The sequence below is a fragment of the Centropristis striata genome, chromosome 2 (assembly GCF_030273125.1).
Source record: "Centropristis striata isolate RG_2023a ecotype Rhode Island chromosome 2, C.striata_1.0, whole genome shotgun sequence".
Lineage (NCBI taxonomy): Eukaryota > Metazoa > Chordata > Actinopteri > Perciformes > Serranidae > Centropristis > Centropristis striata.
Genome location: NC_081518.1, coordinates 14,672,200 through 14,682,627, shown reverse-complemented (window position 1 = coordinate 14,682,627; position 10,428 = coordinate 14,672,200). Strand labels below are relative to the sequence as shown.

The 10,428-nt window shown below is 38.6% G+C and overlaps 1 protein-coding gene and 1 non-coding gene across 2 annotated transcripts; both read right to left on the bottom strand.

Moving 5' to 3' along the window:
• Positions 1 to 619: 619 nt before the first annotated feature.
• LOC131983295 (KH homology domain-containing protein 4-like) lies at positions 620 to 9,390 on the bottom strand. Its single transcript, XM_059348008.1, has 14 exons — positions 9,238 to 9,390; positions 7,484 to 7,757; positions 7,268 to 7,387; positions 6,986 to 7,059; positions 5,804 to 5,856; positions 5,463 to 5,662; positions 4,929 to 5,137; positions 4,504 to 4,564; positions 4,183 to 4,240; positions 3,743 to 3,978; positions 3,267 to 3,371; positions 2,571 to 2,656; positions 2,367 to 2,485; positions 620 to 1,976 (listed from the first exon to the last, which is right to left on the bottom strand). Exons 1-14 carry the CDS (start codon positions 9,264 to 9,266, stop codon positions 1,846 to 1,848), a joined length of 1,755 nt encoding a protein of 584 aa, XP_059203991.1. The 5' UTR covers positions 9,267 to 9,390; the 3' UTR covers positions 620 to 1,845.
• LOC131961164 (small nucleolar RNA SNORA47) lies at positions 5,239 to 5,360 on the bottom strand. Its single transcript, XR_009389842.1, has one exon. It is a non-coding gene; the product is annotated as a small nucleolar RNA SNORA47 (small nucleolar RNA).
• Positions 9,391 to 10,428: the final 1,038 nt, after the last annotated feature.

Below are 10,428 nucleotides of genomic sequence, written 5' to 3'. Positions count from 1 at the left end.
TGCACAAGTTTGCATGTATTTCCAGGACATAAATCTGAACACTGGATAAAGCAAATTTCAATGTTTTTAGTTATTAGGTTCTAAATTTTTACAGAATAGAAATCTTATTTTATCATTTCATCAATTAGAAAATACTGACAAGCCATAAAAAAATTCAGGCGCAAAAATGTTTACTATAGTAAAATATACACCTGCTTGTTTTGGATGCTTTCTTCCACTAATCTGAAAGAAGACGTAAAAAAAATAGCCAAAAACTCAAAATTGACCAGTGCATGAAAGAAAATGACATTTTTGCTTACACTGTAGTGTCTCGCCTTAAAGACAACAGCGTAGAAATGTGCTGCCCACTGCTTTTACGCACGGTGTGGAAATGTAAATGCAGTTTTAATGTCCCCACTGTGGGACTAAAAAGGGAGTCTTAATCTTAATTTTCAGACTCTTATATAAATCTGAATTGTTACATTGAATGCGATTGCATAAGACTTAAATTTACAGAAGTTATCAAGCATTTTTAAGGAGTAGATTAAGTTCACGCATATTCTTATCCCTGAAAACAGTTAAAATTAAGCATTTTTCAAATCTTTAAAAGCAGACAAAACGTTCAAGATCCACAGACAAGGGGTTTTTAGGTGTTTTTATTATAGTATTCCATGGGAACAGGCATACACCATTTTCCAAGATATGAAAAAAGTTTCACTGAATTTTACAATATGTATTTATAGCATCAGCAACTGCAGCAGACCAAGTGTTTAAATTCAAAAAAGGAAATGTTTTTGATTAACAAAAGATGCTATGAAAAATGAAACAAGTGTTTTAAGAAATAAAAAAACCCATTTGTAGTTATTATACAACAGTATTCACATCTTAAAAAGGAAAAATCCACCCTGAATACATCCACACAGTTAAAAGTGAATATTTGGTTTAATAGTGATACTATAATTTAACAGTAAAAAATATGTGTTTTTAAGATTGTAAGTGCATGTTTTGGAGTCAGAACCCTTAGAGTATGAAAAAGGCTTCTATTAAGACAGTAATAACACAAGGGAGAAAACACTAAAAAAAGATTTTATTTTCTAAAACAACCCCAGAAGTCCCTAATGAGCATGAAGCCACAAGATGTGCTGCATTTTAAGTCATGTGGCTACAACGTATGCACAATGTACCAGTTGGGCTATTTTCTATATTTACAGTTACTATAGTAGGTGGGTATAAATTTAAAATATGCTAACAGGTTCGCACCCATTGTGAGAGGTTACAGAAAAGCAAAATGAAAAAAACAAACACGAACTGAACCAGAAGTATACAAAGCAAAATGTACATCAGGACAAGAAAATAAAATCTTCCTAAGAGTCCAGGACAGCACCAAAACATGATAAACTGGTGATCATTCAAAGACCATACCAGTGTTTTTTTCCAGCCCGTTTCCTGCTTATTATCTGAACTTAATATGGATGCTATATAAAGATTGTCATGTGTGTGTGAAGCTTGGTCGCCTGTCTTTAAAGTCCTAAAACAAAATGGATGTCATTACACAGAGTGGCAACAGAAATTTCAAGCCAAGTGTCCCAAGTGCCAGACAGAGGTCAATGGGGAAAAAATAGGTGTCTGCTTGGATGGAAAGAAAAACCAAAACAAATGTAAAATTCTGCTTGGAAAGTTGTCAACAACACTGCATTTGTTCTTTGGAGAAAATGGGCTAAAAACACTGGTGTAGTCCCAAAACAGTGTATGAAAATGTGAGGGTGGATTTTTCCTTGAATGGGGTCTGAGAACTGTGTTGATATACTGAATGTAGACTTTGGGTCTGTGGGTATCCTTGACAGTGGGGATGAGGCGGGGCAGGGGTTATGAGTTATCGGTCTTACTGCTGTGTGTCCTCTCCTCCTCTTCATCGGAGGAGTCTCCTCCGTAGGGCACTAGCCCTGATGCATCTTCGTCCACTTTAGACTTCTTCACGCACACCTCCTCTTGAACACCTGTAAGGGCACAATACAAATGGAGAGACAGAGAAAAAAGTAGAGAGGGGAGGGGGCACAAAGCGAGAGAAAAACGAAAAGGAAACCCATTGAGGAGCCCCATGTTAGCGATGGTTTTCGAGTTCGTTTGATCCACAGCCAGGGGAGGGAAGATATCAAATGAAACGGCAGCAGAGCACACATCCATAACAGGCAGGTCCAGGGACACATGTTGAGAGAGAAAACAAGGGAAAGACAAAAAACATATACAAGAAGATCATGTTAGTGCGTTCTACCAGCAGAGAGATTCACACAGGTCTCCACTCCTCCCCCATTCCTCCACGGGGGGAGATGCCATTTCATGCAACAGACATTCACACTCAGATTATTTAGAGATGAAGAAATGCACACCCATTGACGCGGTGGTGCCAGGCAGACTGACTGGATCTTCTGTCGCCGTGTCTTTTGGCCTTTTGCGTGCAACAGGGGCAGGAGCCACAAAGATAGGGGGTGGTGGAGGCATCAGAATCCTGAAGAGAGAAAAAACATCAATATCTACAACACGCAAGGTCCAAGAAGAATAATAAACAAGGGAAATTGGATCTATTAACAGACCTTTCAACTACTTTCTCCTCTACAACACTGGAGGCAGGAAGTGCAGACTCTTGGTGAGCAGGACCCTCTGGTGATCTGCTGCTAGGCTGGACAGAAAAGTACAAAACATATAAAGAAAAGGTTCAATCCACATGAAAACAATCATATTTACCACGTGTAAACCTTTCCAAATGCTTTAACACAAATGTAACTCGTTTGAAACTAATTATTTGAAAAGTCACTCAAAATGTAACGCAACAGAACTTTGACTATTCTGTCTCATTAGGCTCTTTGAAATAAATCTTTTTTTTTTCTGTCATGTCTTTTCCGTGTGAATTGATGTTGGGAATTTCCAAAGGGTCAGCATTGTATCCATTTTGAGACAGACACAGTGACGCAACTTAAACCCACGTCTGGTCAAAAACACTGCTCAGCTTTGTTTAACAGCCATTTATATTAGGGATGATAATTTGATGTTTAAACAACATTTATGTGATTCATTGCTCAACTAGTCTATAAAAACCTGAATAGACAAGACAGACTGAGACATTATGCATCTTTGCAATTCAATGATATTTGAGGTTTGGCAGTGAGGATTAATTTACTTTGCTGCCTTAACTGTCTGGTCTGTATTCATAAAGGAAGAAGAAAATCCATTTTAAACTGGTCAAAGCTATCTTGATCAGTGATATGTACAGGTGTCACTCTTTAGCTCACCTCTTCTTCCTTAGCCCCCTCCTGGAAATGACGTTTGGGACTTCCTGAGTCAGAGGCGGTGTTCAGAGATCCTTCAGGCTCCACTGTCCTGCTGCTGCCGGAATCCTGAAGTAGAGCAAAACCAACACAGACACACTGATGCAGCAGCAGGATATCAAAATGCTAAAACTCCTCAAAAGGCCTGAGTGTCCTGACAACATTTAACAGATTATTGCAAGAAACAATCTTTTAACGTGACATTTTATGAAGCGTGTGCTGATTTAAACTCAGGCTGGAATAGTAACCTGTCAATCTATTAGATGATTGACTATAATGCCAAATAATAATTTTAAATATTTTACCTGCTTTTCTTGCTTTACATAATAAAAAGATATTCTTTTTTTTTAGCACGTTACAGGTTAAATCAATCCACAAAATAACTAATACATGTATTCTGAAAACAACAATCAGTGGCAGCTATAATCTTTGGCAATTACCTGGACGAGATAGGGATGCGGTTTCCGAGGACACACCGGATACTGAACCATTGCCTGAGAAGATGGAGGGTTTGTCGACATGTTAGAATGACTTGGGGGACCATTTGCATTACTCCAATAACCACTGGCTCCTGAGTACGCTGGATAGCCGCCAGCATACCCATTTGCTGGGTAGTTATACCAGGACCCCTGGCTAGAGTAATTGCTATTAGGTGGAAATCCATGTGCTGCGTATGCTGAAATGAAAGTATAGAACGTGGAGTTAAATCACATGAATCAATAACGGTGTTTTGACAACTGTGACGTACTAATTCAACTTATTGTTGAGCCACTAAAGACGTCATGGGATGATTAATTACCACAAGAAGAATGCAGTCAACTAGTACCTGATATTTGGTCACCCTGTTGGAATTAGTTACAAGGCATGAAAGAATACTCACGTTGTGTTGAGCCGGTGGCTGTGTACACGGACATCATATGGGCATGTTCTTCTCTCACCTAGAGAGCGGGAAAAAACAAACTATGTAAGGAGCTAGGTAAATATCCACCAAGTCTGTGTTGATTTATTTTCAACAGCTGAGTTGTATTGTGGGTAGGTGCAGAGCACTCAAAACCTATGTCTGGAGATCGGGTGGTTCACGCTACCGCTTTCACTTTAGGAGGTGGGTATCAGTGAAAACTATATGCTTCAATAGTTTCACCTTCTTAAACCTCCCATGATCAAAACAACTTGTTTTTTTCTGGCAACATCGTTAACTTACAGTTTCCAGCAGACTCTCTGTTAGTTTCTTCGCCGACTCCAATCCAGTTGAATTTGGGTGGCTGTAACACACAGGGCCATATGTTAGACATGATGAAAGTGAGCTGTAAGAGGTTGTAGCCTTTTTATGCAAGCAAGGCTCTTAAATGGATGCTTCACCCACAAATTAATTTTAATCTAGGCAAACTTCAGACAAATCACTTATTTACCATGAAGGTTCATTCATTTATTGTGAGAAATGAATACTTCGAGGCAGGGCTTCCACATAAGTACCTCCCGCGCCCCAGGGACGCGATAAAGATGAATGATTTAGAAAAATTACAACCATCTCGTAGCGTGTTACAGGTAGAAATATACAAAACAAAGTTAAATCCTAATAGGGAACATTAAAACTTTGCCAAAGGTGAGCAATTGGAATGAACATACCTGATGTATACATAAAGAGGCTCAAAAGACTCTCGTTTTGATGCTTGTTCAATGTAGCCTGAACCTTTTCCCCTGAGAAAGACTCGAGCTCCCGTCTCTGTCTGGATGTGACTCAGGTACGAACCTCCTGGACCTTCAACTTTTTCATTCACGTTGAATGATGGCAACGACTGGTCCAAACCCACAAAAATCTTTGTGTGGACAAAGCTCTGAGGAAATGGGAAATATAATTAATTATTATGCTCCGCATATTTAGGTTGTTAATTTACACAGATATTAAGTTTCACTACAGGCAAAGCGGCTTTGTAAGCAGATGCAGAAATCCAGAGCTTCTGCCTTTAGACCCGGGATGTTCTCTCTGCTATTTAATTTGGGAGGTGGGTATCAGTGAAGGCAACATGGTCTTCATTTGCCTCACTTTCTTAACCTCCACTAAAATCCTCTGACACAATCAATATTACAAACAAAGGACCTAAGAACTGTATACGAAACTGTACATGATATAAATTGAATGTAAGTGTTAAACATCCATACCCCTGTATGAGGAGCTGCAGGCCGATGTCCTGGCACTGAGTTGGTGTTGGGCATCCGTGGCACGGATGGGGTAATGACGGGGCGAGGAGGCTGAGGGTAGAGTGTGAGGGGAGGCATTACAGGCACATGTCCTCCTCCTGATGCTGCAGAGGCCCTCAACACGTCCTCAGAGATGATCTCCTTTATCCTCAGCACAGCCTCTAATGTTGCAGAAAAGTAAACAATGTTTGGACATCAGCCATAGAGGAAAGACTTCAGAAAAATTATATTTATGAATTGCGTTAGATGAAGACAATGCTAGACTGTGCCAATTGAGCAGAGTTTTAAGAAGTGCTACTTACTATTGACTTGGTCTTGGTTCTTTCCCTGGACATGTAAATACAAGGGTCTTTGTCTAAAAAAAAAGCAAATAAGAAACGTCATGGACAGCACATAACTTCTGCACTCAACCAAACACTTAAACACCCAGAAAAAAAAAAATCAATTTTATGTGGCAAACGGTTGATTAAATTTGATGGACATAGGACTCCTGATAATTATGTTGAGACAATCTTGGCAAGCAATAAGCAGAAGACAGGTTAATACTATGACTACAAAGCAATGCAATCCTTCCATAGCTTACAACAACTAGTCACAACTATGATAAAAACATGATTGTTTTCTTCATTGAAACAAATAAATACCACATTGTCTAGTCTACCATTTGATTATTTAAATAATCATGCAATACTTGAATATATGAAATATTGCTGGAACAAAATCATGTCTTAAAAGACATCTGACTACAAATATGTTTCAATCAAATCAAAATTACTTTATTTATCCCTGAGGGGAATTTCAGTTAGTCTGGTAACTCTGGAATAATGAGACAGCCTGATGGCTGTAGGAGCAAAGTATCTTTTGAATCTCTTCGTCCTGCGAGAGAGAGGAGCCGTCCACTGCTGTATTTTTGGTCTATAAATTTGTGTAGTGGATGATCTGGGTATTTCAGGATGGCCTCGAACATCTTAACAGTGCATCTCTCCACCACCTCCACCAGTCTGTCCAACTGCCTTGTATTTCTGTGTCTGATGCTGCCTCACCCAGCAGACTGCAGCATAAAGCACACTTGCCACCACAGACTGATAAAACATCTGCAGCATCTTACGACAGATGTCCAGAGATCTGAGCTTCATTAAGAAAAATAGGCGGCTCTGCCCCTTTTTGGAGAGAGTGTCTGTGTTTAGGGACCAGTCCAACTTATTATCCAGGTAAACACCTAGATACTTATAACTTGGCACCACCTCGATGTCCACCCCACAGGTATTCACTGGTCTATATTCCCTATATTCAGATTCCTGTCCATTCCTGATACACGCCACAATAGCAGTGTCGTCCGAGTACTTCTGGATGTGGCAGGACTCAGAGTTGTATTTGAAGTCAGTTGTATACGGAAACTATGCGGTTCTGTTACGTTATCAGCAGATGCACAATATGAAAAGGACTCAGACTGGGATCAGGCCATTCCCAGTCTTAGTACATACCCTGTTTTTCCCTTTTCCACTTCAGACATGTAATGACCTCTTGTTGAGACGACTGCTCCACTAAACTGTCGGATCTGGAAAAGTTGAGAAATTTGATCAAGACATAAGCTATAATAATATAGATGTTAATAAAAAAAAGAAAGAAAAGTCTTTCACAGCTATATATATATATATATATATATAGCTGATATAGCTGTGAAAGACTTTTCTTCATTTTTTTCTCACATCATCCGTTTCTTTTACCTGAACTTGTGTGTCATATGCAACACGATGGCCACTTACCTCCTCCTGTGTTTTGCCTTTTGTAAGAAGATCTCTGCAATTTAGCGGTACGTCATTTATGTCGACCTCTGTGACTACCATCTCATCTGTAGTGGTTGGCACAGGCATACTTGGAGGGGTCTTAAAGAATTTGAAATGACAAGGAAAACTGTAAGCTCTCTAATGATGCCATGAATAAGACACATTTATTTCTACAGCCTTTCAAATCATGTGCACCTTCGCAAGTAAAGGTGGAGGAGTCAACAGCTTTCCTTTTGCCATTAGCATGGCATTAATTTTAGCAGCCATGGCCGCAGCCATTTCAACTCCTCCCTGAGGCGCTGGCTTTTCTCCCATTTGTGCTGGCTGGGAAACTGCGCTGTTTGATCCAGCAGTACTGACGACTCCGGATAAAGAGACGGAATGGGCTGCATTTTCACTTTTCCTCTGCTGTCTCACATCTACATTCTGTTTAGGTTGGGCTGTCTTGTCCCATCGGCTGGTTACGCACCTGAGAAAAAACAATTAAATGAGCATACTTAATATCACATAACCACACTATTTTAACAAGAAAAAGAATGAATAACAATACAAAGTCAGTGGTTGACTGACTTGCCATTTCAACTTTGAAGATTTGTTGTATTCCAGATGTGTGGCGGGAAAATGTCATAATTAAAATGTACTCTTTAGTGCCCCTGCCCGATTACTTGTAATGGGGATTATTCTATTATTAAGCGGTTACTTGACTGAGAGTAAACGGGTCAGAAACAAATAAGGCTGGTCACTGTGCCGCAGAAAATTGAGGAGGTGCCCAGGGGATGTATTTAATCCTCTGGGGTATATGATCACTCTGGTGTGATCAGATAACGTGGCTTTTTTTCAAAGCACCGTAACGAAAAACTATGCTGCTGTCAACTTCTCTCCAAATGACAAACTTGAAACTTTCTCCAGTTTTTTGTTTGGCGTTCCAAGGTCATGTATAACCAAAGATATGATCGTTTTAATTTGATAGTACAAAAATATTTATTCAAGTGTAAAAGTAGGATGGGGCGAGGCAGGTGTGGCACTTTGTAAAAATGGTAAAAAGGGTCTAATCATCTAACAATGTTCCTATAAATAAACTTGTTTTCAATGGTATTTTTTTGTGTACAGTTTTGTTATATATGAATTTTACCTTTATATGTTCATATTTGCAACCTATGTTTACATTTTCAGGTTCGAAACAGTTCATTGAGCATGTTTATGGTTTTTATTGTCATAAATAGTATAATTTTATTTCAGATATCATGATTTTTTAAATGTATTTTTGAGCTCAATATGTTAGTAAAGTGGGTTAAAGTGAAAAAATAATTGTCAGATCATGTTGAAGTTGTTATGTTGCAATTCGAAAAATGGGAAGATCCACTTGAGGGAGTAGATATACTTTAAGAGGCACTGGGAACGTTTGTGTTTAACGTTTGTTGAAAGACATTGTGTACCAAGTTACGTTAACCAGCGGAGTTTCACAGTTCTGTTGATTTCTTTTTTTATAAAGCTAAAACGCAGTTTGGATACTGCGCCAAGTTAACGGGCGTCGTGGTTTCTTAACTGTTTATAGGTAAGCTAACAACAGTCAAAGTAAGCTAAAGCTAAGGCTGAGCTAGTTCACTCAGCAAGTTACGATTCTGTTTTTAGCCACTCATAATACCAATAAATATATTTAAAACTTTAAGTAACATATTGTTCGATTATTCTGACGACATACAATATGGCCAACTTACTCTCATTGACTTTTACGTCCATAAATGATGGCGCGTATGCTAACATTTTTTTTAGCAGGCCACAACAATGTATGCTAGCTGGTGGATTACACGATAGCTGGCGTTAGCTTAGCTGGCATTAGCTTAGCCGGCTAGCCTACGGTTCAGTGCAAACATGCAGCGCGGGTTTTAGGTCGTATTTCTCAAGTTATCAAATATATCTATACAAAAAAACACAAAACGGCAACTTACGACGTGTGTCCAGTCATTCCCGAAGACATAGCACCACTCCACTAAATCTGCAGTAAAATTAAAACAGTTTCTAATATAGTTAACGCTTGACGACGGGAGCCATCGGTCTGCTCTCTCTCGCCGGCGACTTCTAATGACGACTTGTCGCAAAGTCTGACTCGACGGAAGTTGAACTGTTTCTATCATGGATGTTGGTTTTCATGTTATGTAACAGTCTGGGAGAGTTTAATAACCTTAACTGGATAAAGATCTGGAATGTACCTGCTCGATATTTAATCAATAATAAGGTTAGATAAGTATCTTATGTATAATTAACCTAATTTACCCATCTAAAGTTTTTTTTTTACAACGATTTAAGAAAGACATAGACTTAAACTGCTCTTTCTGTGAAGGACACCCTGAAGATGTTTTTCATTTATTTAGGTCTTGCCCTTTCTCAACTGAATTATGGGAAGATATTTGTAACCTGATTTCTTTTTTGGTTGAACCTCATTTGTCCCTGTGCTTTGAACATATACTGTTTGGTTTCACAGACTTTCCTTTTGCAAAAGAAAAACAATACTATATCATTAATCTCATGATACAGTTAGCCAAATGGCATATCCATAAATGTTGTTACGTTAATCAAAAACCTCTTTCTTGTCTTTGAAAATGAAAACAAACAATATATTAAGTCTACAAAATACAGAAAAACAGGAGCGCTGCTGGTGTCCCTAAATACACCGGTGCTCTTGCAATGGGTAAACAGTGAACTCAAAAGAAAAAAATGCACCAGAGTGCCTGCATTTTCTTTTGAATATATTAAGTCTATTAAGAAATCCACCAACATGAAAGCTATACAAATTTAAATTTATGTACACTTTACAATGTTTTTGTATGAAAGCTTGCCTCTGTATTGTTGAAACCCCCTGACGACGTTTTGTTGGTGTATTGTCTTGTTTTGCACCATGTTGCTTTAATAAAGTTTTTTTTTTTTTTTAAATGTTATGCAACAGTCTGGGAGAAAAAAAGACATTGATGTGAAATGCACTTTTCTGTTCTGAACATATTGACTGTTCTGAACTGTTACTCATTTATTTTGGTACTGCCCCTTTGTCCACGGTCTCTGGATTGATATTTGTTTTGATATGTCTTTATTGCAAGCAATGTTGATAATGATTTTAAGTTATTTTGGAGGGATGTACTATTTGG